General features: G+C 41.9%; 1 protein-coding gene across 2 annotated transcripts in view; it reads left to right on the top strand.

The window, feature by feature from the left end:
* The window catches only part of coch (coagulation factor C homolog, cochlin (Limulus polyphemus)), a gene marked incomplete at its 5' end in the record, with an annotated part of 32298 nt that extends 13498 nt beyond the window's left edge, over positions 1 to 18800 (top strand). Inside the window, 12 exons of one of the 2 annotated variants that reach the window (XM_079573509.1) lie at positions 148 to 301; positions 3658 to 3791; positions 3898 to 3966; positions 6981 to 7040; positions 11677 to 11824; positions 11939 to 12042; positions 13788 to 14014; positions 15122 to 15236; positions 15332 to 15475; positions 15689 to 15845; positions 18234 to 18328; positions 18577 to 18800. In XM_079573509.1, the coding sequence (XP_079429635.1) occupies positions 148 to 301; positions 3658 to 3791; positions 3898 to 3966; positions 6981 to 7040; positions 11677 to 11824; positions 11939 to 12042; positions 13788 to 14014; positions 15122 to 15236; positions 15332 to 15475; positions 15689 to 15845; positions 18234 to 18328; positions 18577 to 18749 (1580 nt within the window). In that variant the 3' untranslated portion in view covers positions 18750 to 18800. Of the gene's footprint in view, positions 1 to 147; positions 302 to 3657; positions 3792 to 3897; positions 3967 to 6980; positions 7041 to 11676; positions 11825 to 11938; positions 12043 to 13787; positions 14015 to 15121; positions 15237 to 15331; positions 15476 to 15688; positions 15846 to 18230; positions 18329 to 18576 lie in introns of both variants that reach the window. The other variant, XM_079573508.1, reaches the window with a different exon arrangement.
* Positions 18801 to 22104: the final 3304 nt, after the last annotated feature.

Raw genomic sequence — 22104 nt, 5'->3', positions numbered from 1 at the left:
ACATCAATTATTTTAAGGCCTTTCTGAAAGCAGGATGTGGCCCTGCTGAGTCTGGTTGCGTTTCCATCAGTGTCAGGAGCAGCAGAGGGTCTGGGCTGTGATGTGATGACGTTGATGTTCATGAATGTTTTTACATTTGTCCTTCAGCCGCGGAGCCGGTGTCGTGTCTGACCAGAGGAGCCGACTTCTCCGACGACCGGACCGTCCTCTGTCCCGCAGACTGCACCCAGTGGAGGCTCTCGGTGTTCGGGACCAACGTCTTCGCCTCGGTGTCGTCCATATGCGGGGCCGCCATCCACAGGTAGGTCCAGATCTGAACTCTCTGTATGAAGGTTCATTTGTGTTTTTGATACACTGAATTTATGTAACTGCATTTTTTGCATCTGTATTTCACCACCATATTGAAAAAAAATTCAGTGTAATTTTTTTCACTGCTGAAAAAACAATTTCAGAGTAAAAAAAAATCAGTGTAAAAGAATTCAGTTTAATTTTTTTCTCTGCTGAAAAAAAATTCAGTGTAAAAAAAAAATTCAGTGTATTTTTTTTTATTTAGTGTAGTTTTTTTCGCTGTTGAAAAAAAAATATGTTTAATTTTTTTCGCTGCTGAAAAAAAAAAGTTGAGAGTAAAAGCAATTCAGAGTAAAAAAAATTCAGTGTCATTTTTTTTCGGCAGCGAAAAAAAAATCAGTGTAAAAAAAATGTTTAATTTTTTTCGCTGCTGAAAAAACAAATTCAGTGTGAAAAAATCAGTGTAATTTATTTATTTTTTTAATTCAGTATAATTTTTTTGTCTGCTGAAAAAAAATTCAGAGTAAAAAAAAATTCAGTGTAATTTTTTTTTTATTCAGTGTAATTTTTTTTCGCTGTTGAAAAAAATTCAGTATAAAAAAATTCAGTTTCATTTTTTTCTCTGCTGAAAAAAAGTCAGTGTAAAAAAAATGGTTTAATTTTTTTGCTGATGATAAAAAATTCAGTGTAAAAAAAATTCTGTTTAATTTTTTTCTCTGCTGAAAAAAAAAATTCAGTGTAAAAAAAAGTCTGTTTAATTTTTTTTTGCTACTAATAAAAAATTCAGGTCATTTTTTTTGCTGCTGAAAAAAAAAATCAGCGAAAAAAAAAATCAGATTTTTTTTCGCTGCTTAAAACTCAATGACAGCCAATCAGGTTGTGAGATCCCAGGGCGCAATTTTTGTTGACACTGAATTTGTTTATTCAGCAGCGAAAAAAATTAAACTGAATTTTTTTTAAACTGATTTTTTTTTTCAGCAGCAAAAAAAATTACACTGAATTTTTTTTCAATATGGTTGTGAAATGCAGATGCAAAAAATTCAGTTACATAAATTCAGTGTATAAAAAACACTTTGATATTAAAAACACAAATGAACTCGTATACATATAGTCATATTTGTGTGACTAAAGTAAAAGGGACTAAAAACAGGTGACAGTTTGAAAAAGCGTCACATGTTTGTCAGCAGAGTCAGGGGGAGGAGCTACAGTCAGGGGGAGGAGCTACAGGACGTTTACATTCGACTCCAGAATGTGGATTGTTCTGTTGTTTATTGTTTTGTCGGATCCGTTTGCTGCTCCTCTTCCTGCTCCAAAACTCACTCACTTTCTGGCTGAAATTGAGCACATGTTTTGCTCCAAAGTTTCCCGTTCGATCCAATTTCATTTTGAACAGTGAAATTCATCTGCCTTTCTCTGTTTGATGGAATGTCTCTGAATCTGAAGAAATGAAATGTGCCTGTCTTATTCAACACATTTGGCATTAAATCTATTTGGACGTGAAAATGATTAAACTTTCAAAACCTTTGTAGCTGTTTTTTCACGGACATGAGGAGACGGAGACTCAGCAAACATTATTCTCAAAGTAAAACTCTGCCTGTCAGCACGTGGACTCTGAACAGTGAGAGAAGAAGAAGAAAATCTGTTTCAGGATCTGCTGTGAGACAATGGAGCTCTGTGGAAGATGATCTTTACATGTGGTTCAAATGTTCTTCACACAGAAAACAGTTTGTTCTGAGGATGTTTCTCCATCTCTTCCTGTTCTGAGTCATGAAATGTGTCGTAGCTTTGTTGTGTTGATGGATGTGGAGTGAAAGGAAAATGAAGTGAAGCCAAAAGAACAGGTCTGTGATGTGGGCGCTGTGTGGAGTCTGACCCCCCCCCCTTCCCCTCCCCCCCCCCCCCGCTCAGAGCTGCTAGAGCGAGACCATCGATATATTCGGGACATGGACAGTGTTTCGCTCACAGTGGGAGAAACAGACTCGTCACCGTCAGCTCTGTTTGTAACGCACGCCTTCGCCAACCCTTTGTTCTCTAAGCTCTGGTGCACACACGCTAACACACAAGCTAGCACGCTAACACACACACGCTAGCACACAAGCTAGCACGCTAACACACACACACGCTAACACACAAGCTAACACACACATGCTAACACACAAGCTAACACGCTAACACACACACGCTAACACACAAGCTAACACGCTAACACACGCTAACACACAAGCTAACATACTAACACACACAGGCTAACACACAAGCTAACACACAAGCTAACAAGCTAACAAGCTAACACGCTAGCCCACAAGCTAACACGCTAACACACACATGCTAACACACAAGCTAACACACACATGCTAACACAAAAGCTAACACGCTAACACACACAAGCTAACACACACATGCTAAGACACAAGCTAACACACACATGCTAACACGCTAACACATACATGCTAACACACAAGCTAACACGCTAACACACACAAGCTAACACACAAGCTAACACGCTAACACACACACGCTAACACACAAGCTAACACGCTAACACACAAGCTAACACACACACTAACACACAAGCTAACACACACACTAACACACAAGCTAACACACACACTAACACACAAGCTAACACGCTAACACACACGCTAACACACAAGCTAACACACACGCTAACACACAAGCTAACACACACGCTAACACACACGCTAACACAAAAGCTAGCACACAGGCTAGCATGCTTACACACACGCGCTAGCACACAAGCTGATACGCTAACACACAAGCTAACACACAAGCTAACGCAAAAGCTAACACACAAGCTAACACACGCTAACACATAAGCTAGCACACAGGCTAAAATGCTTACACACACACACACACGCTAGCACACAAGCTAATACGCTAGCACACATGCTAACACGTGTTTGGATTGACTCACTGCTCTGGTGTTTACATTATGGGACTCGCGTTGGTTATAAAAGTGAATCCACTTTGGTTCTGGTGAAGCTTCACAAACATCCATCAGAAACAGTCACAGAAAAACACTGTTTTGGTGAAAGTCGCCGAATCCTGGAGAGAAAAAACAACTTCTGGCGAGCGGCCTCTTCTTTAGGAAGGTTGAATAAAGTCCTCGTAAACGTGGCTTTTCTACGTGACATTATCGTTAGGTGAGAAAAAAGAACAGGCGAGTCCAGAGTAGGTTAGAAAGAGCTCCTTCTTCACACATGACGTCAGACGCTCGGGGACAGAAATATATAATATGACAGAAATAATGAAAAAGCTGTTTTACAAATTAAGACATTATATTTCTGTTTTTAGTGGCGTCCTGAGCGTGGCTGGGGGGGCGTCTCTATAACATATTTCTGTTTTTAGTGGCGTCCTGAGCGTGGCTGGGGGGCCGGTCCAGGTGAAGAGGCTCCCGGGTCAGATGAACTACGTGGGCTCCTACTCGAACGAAGTCCTGTCCCAGCACCTGTCGCGCTGGACCTCCTCCTTCAGCGTGTCACGTAAGACTCAGAGGGAGGACGGGGGGGCATCTGACACATCTGGGTCCACATCTGGGTTCACATCTGTGTCCACATCTGGGTTCACATCTGGGTTCTTCTTCTGCAGAGCCGGAGGAGCTTCCTCTGGAGATGACCAGTCAGACCAGCTCCACGCCGCTGCCCGCAGAGGAACCCGGTGAGGCCCTCGTCCTAATATGGTCATTTCCTCTGACGCTTTGGGACACGTTGGATTATTTTTTTTGATTCAGGATTTTTTTTTTTTATTATGGGAAATTAAAAACAGTCAAGAAAGCAGATTATTCACACGTTTGAAAGTTCGTTTGAGAAAAAGCAACGCCAAAGTTTATGCCTCTGTCGCAGGGATGGAGCAGATTAGATTTTTGTCCATGATCTTTATTGCTTGATTGTAAAATGATCCGATATGTTTATCATACAGCCTGATATATGTGAGAATATCACAGCGTACAGGAGGCCTGGTTTGGAATATAATGTCTATTAACGTAAAACAATTTAGATTTTCTTTGTATTGTTTGTAAGATTTTCTCGATGTTTATCAAACTTCTGTCGGGGGTCGAGACAATCCCAGGTTTTTAAATTCGATCACATGTTTATTTTTATCTTGCAAATATAACTTGAAGCTTCGGTCTCAGAGAGTGACCTGCTTTTGCGCTGCGTGTGGTTAAAACTAACTCTCTTCCATTCATTCGCAATGGTAAATATGGATGCAGTTCACTTCTTGACCACCAGCGTCAAATTGGGGGCGCTGTTTCACTCCTTTCACAAAGTTAAGGAAACACTGTTGTGGAGTCTTGGTATTTATCAGTTACAGAGCGTTTTAGCATCAACTTTCACAGTTTTTTTTTTTTTTTTTTTTTTTTTTTTTTTTTTTTTACTTATTTCCCTCCATTCTCTCCTCATGTTTTCCCTATTTCCCCCCAATTTTTCCCACATTTCCCCCTGTATTTTCCCACAATACTTTCCCCCATTCATTTTGTTTTTTTTACTAATTTCCCTCCATTCTTTCCTCATTTCCCCCCCTATTATTTCATCATTTCCCCATTTTTTCCCCTTAATTTTCTCACAATTCTTCCCAATTTCTCCCAAATTTTGCCCCAACCCCCCCCCACACGATTTGTGTTCTCCCTTTCTTTTTTGTCTTACTTTTATTTGTTACAAATTTCCCTCCATTCTCTCCTCATGTTTTCCCTATTTCCCCCCAATTTTTTTATTTTTATTTTCCCACAATACTTTCCCCCATTCGTTTTTTCATTTTTTCCTAAATGTTCTCCCTAAATTTTCTTTATTTTTCTCAAATCTTTATTATTTTAATTCTTAATTATTATTTTTTTTACTAATTTCCCTCCATTCTTTCCCCCATTTTCCCCATTCTTTCATAATTTTCCCATTTTTTTCTTAATTTTCTGAAAATTCTTTCCCAATCCCCCCCCCCCCCCCCCCCCCCCCCACACACACACACACACAATTTGTGTTCTCCCTAAATTTTCTCTATTCGTCCCAATTCTTTGTTTGTTACAAATTTCCCTCCATTTCCCTCCATTTCCCTCCTCATTTTTTCCCCTATTTTTTCCAAATTTTTCCTAATTTCCCCCTTTTTTATTTTCATTTTCCCTCAATACTTTCCCCCATTCGCTTTTTCCTTTTTTCCTAAATGTTCTCATTTGTCCCAATTCTTTCTTTTTTTTAATTATTATTATTTTTTTTACAAATTTCAAATATTTTTACATTTTTATTTTTCATATCGCAGCAATTTTGATAATGTTTTCGCACAGTTGTAGTTAAGTTTAGCACCAGCTGATTTTGAGCCACTGACTGACCCCACCCACATGTGGTCAGAACCTCCACTGCTGCCCCGGAGCAGGAGGCTAAAGAGCAGGGGCCCCAGTGTGGAGCCCTGTGGAACACCCACTCTGATGTTTCTAAGGGATGATTTTAGTCACTAGTTCAGGGGTGCCCAAAGTGGGGCCCGCGGGCCAAATTTGGCCCGCCGAAACAATTAGGTTGGCCCGCCAGAGGGTGACCTACTTTTGCGCCGCCTCTGGTTAATAACTCTCTCCCGTTCATTCTCAATGGCAAATATGGATGCAGTTCACTTTTTGTCCACCAGCGTCAAATTGGGGGCGCTGTTTCACTCCTTTCGCAAAGTTAAGGAAACACTGTTCTGGTGTCTTGGTGTTTATCAATCACAGAGCGTCGTAGCATCAACTTTCCCATTTTTCTAACTTTTTTTTTGCAAAAATCGTTGACATCTATGACTTATAAAAGAATTTATGCTGAACTGACACTTTCAAAATGATATAATCTGGCATTTTCTATGAGCTAAAGTCGCTGTAGGTGCTGCAGGTACAGGTGGTGTTGTTTCCATTTTGCTCTATACACAATAATTGATTTTGTTCTACTAAAACTAAGCTTTTGTAGCATGTTAACCCCTTAACTCCCACCTGAACCGAGCACTTTTTCTCCAGTTTGGCTTTACCCCAATCCAAAAGCTTCTGGAAAAAAGGTGAGAAAAAAGCAACAAAACTGAGACGAAAACAATGATGGAAATGTGACAAAAAAGTGAGAAAACATTGACAAAAAAGTGACCAAAAATTGATGAAAAAGTGGCAAAAATGACAAAATAATGAGATAAAAGTTACAAAAATGAGTTGAATGCCCAACAAAAAAAATGATGGAAAAAAAAATCTGAGGAAAAAGATCCTCAGACGGGAGTTAAGAGGTTAATTGCATAGATTGAATTAAATGCAAAGGTATACCAAAAAAAAATAAAGTAGCTTTTATTAGTTGCAGTTATATGTTTCACGCTTGACATCGCCGTGTTTGGCCCGCGACCCACAGGCACTTTTTCATTTTGGCCCTCGGAGACAAAAAGTTTGGGCACCCCTGCACTAGTTTATTCCAGCATTATTGACACTTTGTGGTGATGAACATCTGCAGTTTTGCCGTGTTTTGATGTGAAAACACGCGACGACAGGACTGTTTTTCCCACACGAGGGATGAGCGAGTGGAAAAGAGTCTCTCAGACCTGTCCGGGTCCAGAAGCAGCAGGAGCTCCGTCCAGAGCCAGAGCCTGAGGAACCGGGCTCCCTCCCGGACTCTGCGGGAGGGAGGAGCTGCTCACTCGCGCAGATGTTTCTCCTTCACTGACCCCGGCTTTTCTTTGTTTTCCAGTGAAAAAGTCTGCGAAGAAAACGGCGGCGAAGAAGAAGACGCCGACCGGAGGAAACAAAGGTGAGTCTGTGAAGCGGAGCCGCCGTGGACTTGAGCTGTGGAGCCTGTGGACGGAGGGGATCCACCAAATCTGCATGTTCCCCAGATATCTGCATGTTCCCCAGATATCTGCATGTTCCCCAGATATCTGCATGTTCCCCCAGATATCTCCATGTTCCCCAGATATCTGCATGTTCCCCAGATATCTCCATGTTCCCCCAGATATCTCCATGTTCCCCCAGATATCTCCATGTTCCCCCAGATATCTCCATGTTCCCCAGATATCTGCATGTTCCCCCAGATATCTCCATGTTCCCCCAGATATCTGCATGTTCCCCAGATATCTGCATGTTCCCCCAGATATCTCCATGTTCCCCCAGATATCTGCATGTTCCCCCAGATATCTGCATGTTCCCCAGATATCTGCATGTTCCCCAGATATCTGCATGTTCCCCAGATATCTGCATGTTCCCCAGATATCTGCATGTTCCCCCAGATATCTACATGTTCCCCAGATATCTCCATGTTCCCCCAGATATCTGCATGTTCCCCCAGATATCTGCATGTTCCCCCAGATATCTGCATGTTCCCCCAGATATCTGCATGTTCCCCAGATACCTCCATGTTCCCCCAGATATCTGCATGTTCCCCCAGATATCTCCATGTTCCCCCAGATATCTGCATGTTCCCCCAGATATCTCCATGTTCCCCCAGATATCTGCATGTTCCCCAGATATCTCCATGTTCCCTCAGATATCTCCATGTTCCCCCAGATATCTGCATGTTCCCCCAGATATCTCCATGTTCCCCCAGATATCTGCATGTTCCCCCAGATATCTCCATGTTCCCCCAGATATCTGCATGTTCCCCAGATATCTCCATGTTCCCTCAGATATCTCCATGTTCCCCCAGATATCTCCATGTTCCCCAGATATCTGCATGTTCCCCAGATATCTGCATGTTCCCCAGATATCTGCATGTTCCCCCAGATATCTGCATGTTCCCCAGATATCTGCATGTTCCCCAGATATCTGCATGTTCCCCCAGATATCTGCATGTTCCCCCAGATATTTCCATGTTCCCCCAGATATCTCCATGTTCCCCAGATATCTGCATGTTCCCCAGATATCTCCATGTTCCCCCAGATATCTGCATGTTCCCCCAGATATCTGCATGTTCCCCCAGATATCTGCATGTTCCCCCAGATATCTGCATGTTCCCCAGATATCTCCATGTTCCCCCAGATATCTGCATGTTCCCCAGATATCTCCATGTTCCCCCAGATATCTCCATGTTCCCCCAGATATCTGCATGTTCCCCAGATATCTGCATGTCCCCCAGATATCTGCATGTTCCCCAGATATCTCCATGTTCCCCAGATATCTCCATGTTCCCCAGATATCTGCATGTTCCCCCAGATATCTCCATGTTCCCCAGATATCTCCATGTTCCCCAGATATCTGCATGTTCCCCCAGATATCTCCATGTTCCCCCAGATATCTGCATGTTCCCCCAGATATCTGCATGTTCCCCCAGATATCTGCATGTTACCCAGATATCTGCATGTTCCCCCAGATATCTGCATGTTCCCCAGATATCTGCATGTTCCCCCAGATATCTGCATGTTCCCCCAGATATCTGCATGTTCCCCAGATATCTGCATGTTCCCCCAGATATCTGCATGTTCCCCAGATATCTGCATGTTCCCCAGATATCTCCATGTTCCCCCAGATATCTGCATGTTCCCCAGATATCTGCATGTTCCCCAGATATCTGCATGTTCCCCAGATATCTCCATGTTCCCCCAGATATCTGCATGTTCCCCAGATATCTGCATGTTCCCCCAGATATCTCCATGTTCCCCCAGATATCTCCATGTTCCCCCAGATATCTGCATGTTCCCCCAGTCTTTGCTCATTTATTCCATATTTTTCCCAACATTTTCCCCCTATTCTTTCCTCATTTCCCCCTTTATTTTCTATGGAAGCCCGTTTCCGCCGAGATTTAGAATTTCGAGATTTAAACTCGGAATTACGAGTTTTTCAGATCCGTGATCATAGACGTGGGTACGGCGGGGACAGCGGAACCACGAGTACAGATGTAAACAGTCATGGAGGATTAGCTTCATCGTGTTGTGAACCGGAGCTACAGCAACTCTGGGACTTTTACAAAGACACAGAAGTGTTTATTTTACCTCAACACCAGGATTAAAAGCAGTGACAAGAAAACTTATTAAAAATGTCTGTATCCACGATAGGAATGTGTTTAGGCCTTGATGATGCAGGTCATTCCCAAAGCTAATGCTACGATCGAAATGTGAAATATGCATGAATAAAGGTCAATAAACCCACCGTCTACATAAAGCATCCCTTTAACACCGTCTACATAAAGCATCCCTTTAACACCGTCTACATAAAGCATCCCTTTAACACCGTCTACATAAAGCATCCCTTTAACACCGTCTACATAAAGCATCCCTTTAACACCGTCTACATAAAGCATCACTTTAACACCGTCTACATAAAGCATCACTTTAACACCGTCTACATAAAGCATCACTTTAACACCGTCTACATAAAACATCCCTTTAACACCGTCTACATAAAGCATCACTTTAACACCGTCTACATAAAGCATCCCTTTAACACCGTCTACATAAAGCATCACTTTAACACCGTCTACATAAAGCATCACTTTAACACCGTCTACATAAAGCATCCCTTTAACACCGTCTACATAAAGCATCCCTTTAACACCGTCTACATAAAGCATCCCTTTAACACAGTCTACATAAAGCATCCCTTTAACACAGTCTACATAAAGCATCCCTTTAACACAGTCTACATAAAGCATCACTTTAACACCGTCTACATAAAGCATCCCTTTAACACCGTCTACATAAAGCATCCCTTTAACACCGCCTACATAAAGCATCCCTTTAACACCGTCTACATAAAACATCCCTTTAACACCATCTACATAAAGCATCACTTTAACACCGTCTACATAAAACATCCCTTTAACACCATCTACATAAAGCATCCCTTTAACACCGCCTACATAAAGCATCCCTTTAACACCGTCTACATAAAGCATCACTTTAACACCATCTACATAAAGCATCCCTTTAACACCGCCTACATAAAGCATCCCTTTAACACCGTCTACATAAAACATCCCTTTAACACCATCTACATAAAGCATCCCTTTAACACCGCCTACATAAAGCATCCCTTTAACACCATCTACATAAAGCATCCCTTTAACACCGTCTACATAAAACATCCCTTTAACACCATCTACATAAAGCATCCCTTTAACACCGTCTACATAAAGCATCCCTTTAACACCGTCTACATAAAGCATCCCTTTAACACCATCTACATAAAGCATCCCTTTAACACCATCTACATAAAGCATCCCTTTAACACCGTCTACATAAAGCATCCCTTTAACACCGTCTACATAAAGCATCCCTTTAACACCGTCTACATAAAGCATCCCTTTAACACCGTCTACATAAAGCATCCCTTTAACACCGTCTACATAAAGCATCCCTTTAACACCGTCTACATAAAGCATCCCTTTAACACCGTCTACATAAAGCATCCCTTTAACACCATCTACATAAAGCATCCCTTTAACACCGTCTACATAAAGCATCCCTTTAACAACGATCACACACTGAGCCGGGCTGATTTATTACTCACACTTCATGTACAATTGGCCGTAGCCGAGTGCTTAGCACCCGGAGCTAACTAGCTTCTTAGCAGCTCTAGTATCAGCTCCAATAATGGATCTTGTGGAATTAGGTATTTTACACTAAAAACGTCAATAAAGCCGTAACCACATGATGCAGCCTGATGATTATCACACACTGGGTCAGGATTGACGCATTGGTGGTTAATTACAGACTTTTTTTTAAATCAACAATGAGGTGTTTTGCATATGCTAACCGGGCAAACCGAGACTAGCCATTGTCCACCGGCATCGCCCTTTTATCCTGGGGGAGACCATAGGCAGGGGGTACCAATAGGACATGGCAGAGGCAAAGAGGCGCGAGTTTGCCTCAAACTAGCAGTTGTTTTTCAGGCATGATACGATTCCAAGATACGGCTCTGCCAGATCCAGCTCCACAGTTCAGACGCATCAGACAGGAAAGAGAACGGCAACAACATCCGGATTTTCAAAGTAAAATAGGGCTGACGTCTATGATTACGGATCTTAAAAACTCGTAATTACAATCATCATTTCCCCATTTTTTTCTTAATTTTCCCACAATTCTTTCGCAATCCCCCCCCACCCAATGTGTTCTCCCTAAATGTTTTATTTTTATTTTCCCACAACACTTTCCCCGATTTTTATTCTCATTTTTTCCAAAATGTTCTCCCTAAATGTTCTCTATTTTTCCCAATTCTTTCTTTTTTTTTTTTTCTTTATAAATTTCAAATATTTTAAAATTTTCATTTTTTATATCACAGCAATTTTGATAATGTTTTACACAGACTGTCAGCTGGACGTGGTGGTTTCATGATCATATAAATGTTTTCACACAGACTGTCAGCTGGACGTGGTGGTTTCATGATCATATAAATGTTTTACACAGACTGTCAGCTGGACATGGTGGTTTCATGATCATATAAATGTTTTTACACAGACTGTCAGCTGGACGTGGTGGTTCTCATGGACGGCAGTAAGAACATTGGTCGGAGGAGGTTCAATCTGCAGAAGAACTTTGTGGTGAGACTGGCCTCGTTCCTCAAAGTGGGACCGACCGGACCTCACCTGGGACTGGTCCAGGCCAGGTGAGAGCGGGGGAGGGGGGGGGGGGGGTGTTATTCTTCCAAATGGGGGCGACGCTATGGGGGGGGGGCATCTTCACTCAGGTCATTTACCTCATAACGTCTTCTGTCCCTCAGCGGACTCCCGAAGACCGAGTTCCTCCTGTCCAACTACACACAGCCCAAAGACCTGCTGTTCGCCATCAAGGAGGTGTCCTACAGCGGGGGGGACACCAACACGGGTGAGTCCTACAGCGGGGGGGACACTAACACGGGTGAGTCCTACAGCGGGGCGGACACTAACACGGGTGAGTCCTACAGCGGGGGGGACACTAACACGGGTGAGTCCTACAGCGGGGCGGACACTAACACGGGTGAGTCCTACAGCGGGGGGGACACTAACACGGGTGAGTCCTACAGCGGGGCGGACTGGCCATAGGTCCATTCTGGAAGAGCACAGAAGGGCCACCGGTCCGACCTCAACCGAGCTTTACCCAAATCTAAAAGCTAAAAAGAAAAGCATCAAAATAGCGAGAAAGAGAGAAAAACACGGTCAAAAAATGATAGAAAAATTAATTAAAAATTCAACAAAAATTCAACAAAAATTCAACAAAAATTCAACAAAAATTCAACAAAAATTCAACAAAAATTCAACAAAAAATCAACAAAAATTCAATAAAAATGTAACAAAAATGTGACAAAAATGTGACAAAAATGTAACAAAAATGTGACAAAAATTCAACAAAAACCCATTTTTTCACAAAATTTTTCATTTTTTTTCTTACATTTTTCCAAATTCCTCCTGAACAGACGACAAAATGGCAGAAAAAACACTTTCCGCATTTTTCAAAATTTGGCCCAATTTTCCCCCAAAAAAATCCCCCATTTTTTCTTCAATTTTTCCCCCAAAATAAAAAAAACATGAAAAAAATGTCACCCTCCCCCCAATTGTCCCCTATTAATTCCATTTTCATCCTCAATTTTTCACATTTTTCACAAACTTTTTTCCTCAAAAAATCACAAATGTTTTCTTCAATTTTTCCAATTTGTTCCCCAATTTTTTTTGTTCAGAATTGTTAATCCCCCCGTCCAATTGTCCCCTGTTAATTTTCCCTTTTTTTCAATTTTTCATATTTGTTCAAAATATTTTCCCTATTTTTTCACAAAATTTTTCATTTTTTTTTCTTACATTTTTCCAAATTCCTCCTTATTTTTTCTCCAAATGTCCCGAACAGACGACAAAATGGCAGAAAAAAAAGACTTTCCACATTTTTCAAAATTTGTCACAATCTTTTCCCAATTCCTGCCCCCCCCAAAAAAAATTCCCTTACATTTTTCCCCCCAAAAATCCCCCATATTTTCTTAAATTTTCCCCCCAAAATATATATATTTTTTAAAAATGTCAATATTTTTGTCCCCCCAATTGTCCCTTATTAATTCCCTTTTTATCCTAAATTTTTCACATTTTTCACCAACTTTTTCAATTTTTTATTCTTAAATTATTCCTAAAAAAAATCACACATTTTTTCTTCAATTTTTCCAATTTGTTCCCCAATTTTTTTTCATCATTGTTTATCCCCCCCCCCCCAATTGTCCCCTGTTAATTTTTCATATTTTGTTCAAAATATTTTCCCTATTTTTTCACAAAATTTTTCAGAATTCCTCCTTAATTTTTTTATTTTTTCAAATTTTTTTCCCAAATTTTTTTTTTCTTCTTCACTTTGTCCCCTGCTGTCCCCATTTTCCTCGACTTATTATTATTTTTTCCACATTTGCACACAACAGCAGTTTCGACATGATGGAGATGTTGTCCTGGTCTAGTGCAGGAGGGGGGGTCACATGTAGGACTTGTTTTCAGGGGGTTCCTTCTGGATAACTGGGGGCCTGAAGTTTCCTCACTGAACCCCTGCTGAGCCGTGTTGGAGCCGGTTCAGACCCGGTTCAGACCCGGTTCAGACCCGTTCTGACGAGTCTCTCCTGTTCCCAGGCAAAGCCATCCTCCACGCCGCAGACTCCCTCTTCTCGGTGGAGCGCGGCGGCAGGAAGGGCCACCCGCGGGTGCTCCTGGTGCTCATCGACGGCTGGCCCTCGGACGACCTGGACCAGGCCTCGGTTCTGGCGCGAGAGTCCGGGATCAACGTGTTCATGGTCTCTGTGGCCAAGCCCTCGGCCGACGAGCTGCCCATGGTCCCGGACAAGGACTTCACCAGGACGGTACGGGAGCAAATCCGTCCTTCAGAGATGTTCGAGTCACAGGGTTTTATTTTATTACAATTAGACTGCACCGCGTGCCAAATGATTATGCAAATGACATTCTTCTCTGATTTTCTAAACCAGGCCTTCTCAACCTTTTTCATCATTTTTTTGTCATTTTTTGTCAAATTTTTTGTCACATTTTTGTCACATTTTTGTCATTTTTTTGTCACATTTTTTAATTTTTTTGTCAATTTTTATCAATTTTTTTTTGTAAATTTTTTATCACATTTTTGTCATTTTTTTGTCCTTTTTTAATCACATTTTTGTCATTTTTTTTCCGTCACATTTTTGTCACATTTTTGTCATTTTTTTGTAACATTTTTATCACATTTTTGTCAATTTCTTGTGACATTTTTGCCACTTTGTCATCAATTTTTCGTTTCAGTTTTGTTGCTATTTTCACACCTTTTTTCCAGAAGCTTTTGGACTGGGTCCGGGATGTGACCCTGGGCCAAAAATGTGACAAAAGTTCAACAAAAAAGTGACAAAAATTTAACAAAAATGTGACAAAAATTCAACAAAAAATTGACAAAAAATCAACAGAAATTTGACAAAAATGTGACAAAAGTTCAACAAAAAAGTGACAAAAATGTGACAAAAATGTGACAAAAATTCAACCAAAAATTCAACCAAAAATTCAACCAAAAATTCAACCAAAAATTCAACCAAAAATTCAACCAAAAATTCAACCAAAAATTCAACCAAAAATTGACAAAAAATTGGGCGCTATACAAATAAAATTTGATTGATTGATTGATTGAAAAAATCAACAAGAATTTGACAAAAATTCAACAAAAATTCAACAAAAAAATGACAAATTCAACAAAAATGTGACAAAAGTTCAACAAAGAAATGACAAAAATTCAACAAAAACTCAACCAAAATGAAAAAAACAAAGAAAAAATAAACATACAAAAGGTGACACAACACAGCAACAACGCGAGGAAAAAGCTCAGTTTTGTGGGTCTTAGCTTTCAAATGAGGTGCTACACAGGCCTATATAACTGCCAAAGAGGACAGAATGCTTTTGGTTTAACAGTTTGATGATTACGCTTCATCTTGCAGGCCGTGTGCAGAGATAACGGACACTTCTCGTACTCCATCCCCAGCTGGTTCAGCGCCAACAAACACGTGAAGCCGCTCACTCAGAGGCTCTGCTCCATGGACCACCTCCTGTGCAGTAAGCCCCGCCCCTCCCCTGAGCCCCGCCCCTCCCCTGTCCACGCCCGTCCTCACCTGTCCACACCTCTTGTTTCCCTGCTCTGTTGTCCGTAGGTAAGACGTGCTATAACTCGGTGAACCTGGGCTTCCTCATCGACGGCTCGTCCAGCGTGGGAGATCAGAACTTCCAGATGATGCTGGAGTTTTTGGCGGGAATCGCGCAGCATTTCGACATCTCGGACGTCGGCGCCAGAGTCGGTGAGAGACAGAGGAGGGTTTGAAGCTTATCCTCATGTTTCAAATATCTCTCTCTAAACCTTCTCTCCCTCATTCACCTGCAACGTCAGTGCCTCTGATTAAACCAGGATTCATTTATAAAAGTCACATGACCCCTGGCCTCTGACCTCTGACCTCTGACCTCTGACCCCTGACCTCTGACCCCTGGCCTCTGACCCCTGACCCCTGTCTTAGGCGCGGTGCAGTTCACGTACGAACAGCGGCTGGAGTTCGGTTTGTTCGATCACCCGGAGAAACAGAAGGTCCTCAGCGCCATCAACAACATCTACTACATGAGCGGAGGGACGGCCACCGGGGCGGCGATAGAGTTCGCCACAAACCACCTGTTCAGGTACGGGGGCGGGACCACGGACCACATGTTCAGGTACGGGGGCGGGGCCACAAACCACCTGTTCAGGTACGGGGGCGGGACCACGGACCACATGTTCAGGTACGGGGGCGGGGCCACGGACCACCTGTTCAGGTACAGGGGCGGGGCCACAAACCACCTGTTCAGGTACGGGGGCGGGGCCACAAACCACCTGTTCAGGTACGGGGGCGGGGCCACAAACCACCTGTTCAGGTACGGGGGCGGGGCCACGGACCACATGTTCAGGTACGGGGGCGGGGCCACAAACCACCTGTTCAGGTACAGGGGCGGGGCCACGGACCACATGTTCAGGTCTGGGGGCGGGGCCACTGACTACATGTTCAGGTCTGGGGGCGGGGCCACGGACCACACGTTCAGGTCTGGGGGCGGGGCCACGGACCACCTGTTCAGGTACAGGGGCGGGGCCACTGACTACATGTTCAGGTCTGGGGGCGGGGCCACAAACCACATGTTCAGGTACAGGGGCGGGGCCACGGACCACATGTTCAGGTACAGGGGCGGGGCCACGGACCACATGTTCAGGTACGGAGGCGGGGCCACGGACCACCTGTTCAGGTACAGGGGCGGGGCCACGGACCACATGTTCAGGTACAGGGGCGAGGCCACGGACCACATGTTCAGGTACAGGGGCGAGGCCACGGACCACATGTTCAGGTGCAGGGGCGGGGCCACGGACCACATGTTCAGGTACAGGGGCGGGGCCACGGACCACCTGTTCAGGTACAGGGGCGGGGCCACGGACCACATGTTCAGGTACGGGGGCGGGGCCACTGACCACATGTTCAGGTACAGGGGCGGGGCCAGGCTGAGGGGACATTCTATCCATCTGTGAAGTATATTTCTGTGCAGCCTGAGACGCCAGGTCTTCTCGTCTGTACACCGCGTTCCAAATTATTATGCAAATGACATTTTTCTAAGATTTTCTAAATTGTCAACTCAAATGAGAGTCAGCATAATTTTCAAGTCTTTACCTGGTAGAGGATCATTTAAATGTGGTGGAAAAAATCTCCCAGTGAAAACAGTATTTTTTTCAAAAATAAATAGAGTAAAAACCTCAAAATCCACTGTTCCAAATTATTATGCAACTCATCGTTTCAATACATTTTAAAGCTTGTAATTAACTGAAAATGGTCATTTGTTGTATTTGTAGCATTAGGAGGTCATATTTACTGAAATCAAAAGATATTTCAATCAAAAAAATATTAACAGGTCAAGTTATATTTTAACATAGGAGCCCTTGTGTGAAGCAGCTTCAAAATTCTTAAATCCATTAAACTTGTGAGTTTTTGGACAGTTTCTGCTTGGATTTCTTTGCAGGATGTCAGAATAGCCTCCCAGAGCTGCTGTTTGGATGAAAACTGCCTCCCACCCTCATAGATGTTTTTTTGTTGAGGCTCCAAAGGTTCTCAATAGGGTTGAGGTCAGGGGAGGAGGGGGTCCACATCATGAGTTTCTCTCCTTTTATGCCCATAGCAGCCAGTGATGCAGAGGTTTTCTTTACAGCAGGACATGGTGCATTGTCATGTATGAAGAGGATTTTGTTCGGGAAAACACGGCTCTTCATTTTGTAGCATAGAAGACAGTTGTCAGTCAGAAAGAGGTCATTCTCACACCTTCAGGGATCCTAAAGGGGCCGACCAGCTCTCTCCCCATGATTCTGGCCAAAAACATGACTCCGCCACCTCCTTACTGACGTCACAGCCTTGTTGGGACATTGTGGCCGTTCACCTCCATCCACTACTCCATTGATCTGACCATCCAGGGTCACACGGCCTCATCAGTGAACAAGACTGTTTGAAAATGAGTCCTCATGTATTTCTGAGCCACTGCAGCCGTTTCTGTTCATCAGCTTCAATGAACCGTTTAGGGGAGGCCGGCAGAAACTGTCCATATTGTGCCTCTATCTGCACAAATTGGAGTGTGTCTGAATCAGCCACAAATCTCTTATCAGTTTGATGATTACGATTAATCTTTCATGAAATATCGAAGGTTTTCATACCTAGACCAAGGCATTCAACTATTTCACACTTTTCATCAGCAGAGAGATCCTTTTTCTTTACCATATTGCTTGAAAATGATGATCTGCTTAATAAAGTGGAACATCCTTTTCAGTAGTTTTTCCCTTAACTGGGCTTAACCTGAAAACTAATCATCCCAGGTCTCTGAGATTAATGTCAGTGATTCATAGAGCCCCAAGACACGACACCATCCATGAGTTTCATTATTTTTTTTATTTTTTTTACCTTTTTGACACAAAAATACAATTTGCATAATAATTTGGAACGCAGTGTATTTTTGTAGTTTCCCGTCTTTGTTTTCGCCCGTGTAGTTCTGTCCTGTCTCCAGCAGGAGGAGCGGTCCAGGGAGGAACTTCCTGATCCTAGTGACAGACGGACAGTCGTACGATGACGTCAGAGCTCCAGCGCTCGCCGCTCAGAAACAAGGTCTGCTACAGTTTACTGCCCTGATGTGCCACTAATCTCTGTCCGTAAACATCAAAACTACATGTGAATAACAGCTAGTCACTATATAGTCGACTATATAGTCGACTATATAGTCGACTATATAGTGACTATATAGTCGACTATATAGTCGAGTGCAGTACTCTGAGTGGACTAACAAGTATTCTGTAGCTACACACCTTTTATTATGGTTTATCTGACTCCTCCCCCTCCTCTGCTGGACCAATCAGGCGTGCACATGGTGGCGGTGGGCGTGGCCTGGGCTCCGCTGGAGGACCTGCGGGACATGGCGTCCGAGCCCAAAGAGAACAACACCTACTTCACCCGCGAGTTCACGGGGCTCAAGGAGTTCATCCCGGCCATCGTGAAGGGCGTGTGCCGCCACTTCAACGACAACAACTGAGGCTCGCCGTCGCCGCGGCAACCGCCCACAACGACGACAACTGGAGGAGAAACTGTACCAAAAACAGAACCCCCCCGTCGGCTGGAGGTCCCCCCATCGGCTGAGACTTTGTGCAGAACGTTTAAACGAAGCTACAAAAGCCACACAGTTATTTCCGGGTCTGGTCCGTTAGCGCCGCCGCTAACGCCGAGAACAAACAGGGACTCGGCCTGGATAAAATCGTACGTAAACAAAACGGCTAATGCTACGACAGTTAGCTTTAAAGATGCTGTTGCTGCGATCGCAACTATAGAGGGAAATTCCACAGTTACCATGGAGATCCGCCATCTTTGCAGCTGCTAGCGCACATTTCCATTGACTAACATGAGCTAAAAACAGTGTAAAAAGTGGAGAAAAAAGCTGAAAACATCTGACTCTCTCTGTGGGGTCCAAGTGTTTTAATGTGAACAAGAACTCCAGTGTTTTAACCTCTTAACTCCCGCTTGAACCCAGAGGATCTTTTTCCTCACGTCATCGGATTTTTTTCCATCATTTCATTGTTGGGGATTCAACTCATTTTTGTCATTTTTTTGTCAATTTTTTATCACTTTTTTGTGTGAATTTTCTGTCATTTTTTTGTCATTTTTTGTATTTTTTTGTCAATATTTTATCACATTTTTGTCAAATTTTTGTCCTTTTTTTTTCAAAATTTTATCAAATTTTTGTCAAATTTTTTGTCAAATTTTTATCCAATTTTTGTCTAATTTTTGACATTTTTTTGTCATTTTTGTAATTTTTATCACATTTTTTGGTCAAATTTTTATCACATTTTTTCAAAATTTTATCACATTTTTGTAATATTTTTGTCAACTTTTTATCAAATTTTTGTCACATTTTTGTCATTTTTTCGTCAATTTTATGTCAATTTCCCGTGACATTTTTGTGACATTTTTGCCACATTTCCATCATTGTTTTCGTCTCAGTTTTGTTGCCATTTTCACAGCTTTTTTCCAGAAGCTTTTAGATTGGGGTAAAGCCAAACTGGAGAAAATGTGCTCGGTTCAGTCGGGAGTTAAGGGGTTAACTTTTAAAATCTGCGTTAGTTTATAATAATCCCATAATGCTTAGCGATATGACGTCCCGAACTCTATTAACGCAAACTCGGCGGAATCAGTGCAGCATTTCAACTTTTACCAAAGCCGCAACTGTCCTGTAACTATAGAAACAGACGGCATCGCGTCACAGAAGGGGGCGTGGCCTCAACAAGGGGGAAATAGAGTTTTTCACTCTTTTAGACATTTTCTTGTTATTCATCACATACAAATAAAGTCAAGTCTAAATCGGGTCCATGTGGATGTTTATTCACAGCAGATTGTTCAAGCGAAAAAACGGCCATAGAAAACACTAGCTAGCGCTAGCATTAGCACAATGCTAGCATGTAGCATCATGTTAGCATGTTGAACCACTTTGCTCCATGTCTTTGCATCTTTATTTAGTAGAAACTATATTCATATTTCAGCACTTGTTAACCCCTTAACTCCCGCCTGAACCGAGCACATTTTCTCCAGTTTGGCTTTACCCCAATCCAAAAGCTTCTGGAGGAAAGGTGGGAAAATAGTAACAAAACTGAGACGAAAACAATGATGGAAATGTGACAAAAAAGTGCCGAAAAATTGATGAAAAAGTGGCAATAATGTCACAAATTGTCACGAGAAATTGACAAAAAATTGACGAAAAAATGACACAAATTTTATGAAAAATTGACAAAAATGTGACAAAAAAATTACAAAAATGTGACAAAAAAATTACACAAATTTTATGAAAATTTGACAAAAATGTGACAAAAAAATTACAAAAATGTGATGGAAAAAATGACAAAAAATGGACAAAAAAAATTACAAAAATTTGATTCAAAAATGACAAAAAATTGAAAAAAATGTGACGAAAAAATGACAAAAATGTGACAATAAAACGACAAAAATGTGACAAAAAAATGACAAAAATGTGACCAAAAAATGACAAAAATGTGATGAAAAAATGACAAAAAATGGACAAAAAAATTACAAAAATTTGATTCAAAAATGACATAAAAATGAGAAAAATGTGACGAAAAAATGAGAAAAATGTGACAATAAAACGACGACAAATGGACGAAAAAATGACAAAAATTTGACAAAAAAAATTACAAAAATTTGATTAAAAAATGACAAAAAATTGAAAAAAATGTGACGAAAAAATGACAAAAATGTGATGAAAAAATGACAAAAATGTGATAAAAATGTGACCAAAAAAATGACAAAAATTGGATGAAAAAATGACGAAAAAATGACAAAAATTTGACCAAAAAAAACACAAAAAATTGATAAAAAAAATTACAAAAAAGTTCCAAAAATGAGTTGAATACCTAACACAAAAAAATGATGAAAAAAAAAAATGTGATGACGTGAGGAAAAAGCTCCTCTCGGTTCAGGCGGGAGTTACGAGGTTAAAGCAGCTTTTGAATAATTACAGAAAGTGTAGATTTTTCTCCAAATTGTTTTCCCCCTTAACTGTTTTCAAACATGACCATATATGGGCGAGTCCAGGGACGCCGTCTGCATCTGTCGCTGGGTTTCATTCTGACGTGCTCTCTCGAAGGCTGTTCGGTAGCTGCACTTCTCCACTGGGGGGCGCTGCTGCCGTCTCACGTCTGCATCTGAACTCGGGCCGCTCTGATCACCTCCGAGTTTAGCTTCGTTCTAACGTTCTGCACAAAGTCCATCACCGAAAACGTGTCGATGATAAAAACAGGTTTTGTAGATACACATTTTATGAGTTTGTATTTTGATATAATCTTTACATTTATCCAGGTTTTAGTAAAGAAGCTTCGAAGAGTTTAAGTGTAGTGGTTTTGTTAAACGTCTGTTGTTTTATTTTTGCAGAATATCCTGTTCCTGTTGTTGCTTTCTGCCTTTATTTAAACGGAGCTCCTCCTTTGGCGCAGAGGGATTCTCCGGGTTTCTGTTTGTTTCTGTTTGTTTCTGTTTGTTCGTCTCGTCTCATATTTATTATCTGGAATAAAAGCGTTTGTACAGAAGAGTTTGTGGCTCTTTGTGATGGTGGAGCTCAGAAAAGGCCTTACCTGACCTACACTAGAGGGCGCTGTGGGCTGGTGCTGATGTAGGACATGTGTGCTGGTTCTTCTTCTCTCCCGATAATCATTTTCTCAATTGGACAAAGTTTAACCCCTTAACTCCCGCCTGAACCGAGCACGTTTTCTCCAGTTTGGCTTTACCCCAATCCAAAAGCTTCTGGGAAAAAGGTGAGAAAATAGAGACAGAACTGAGACGAAAACAATGATGGAAATGTGACGAAAAATGAGACAAAAAATGAGAAA

Source organism: Gobius niger, assembly GCF_951799975.1.
Source record: "Gobius niger genome assembly, chromosome: 16".
Taxonomy (NCBI): Eukaryota; Metazoa; Chordata; class Actinopteri; order Gobiiformes; family Gobiidae; genus Gobius; species Gobius niger.
The sequence above is the reverse complement of the archived record's forward strand: the minus strand, read 5'-3'. Positions and strand labels throughout refer to the sequence as shown.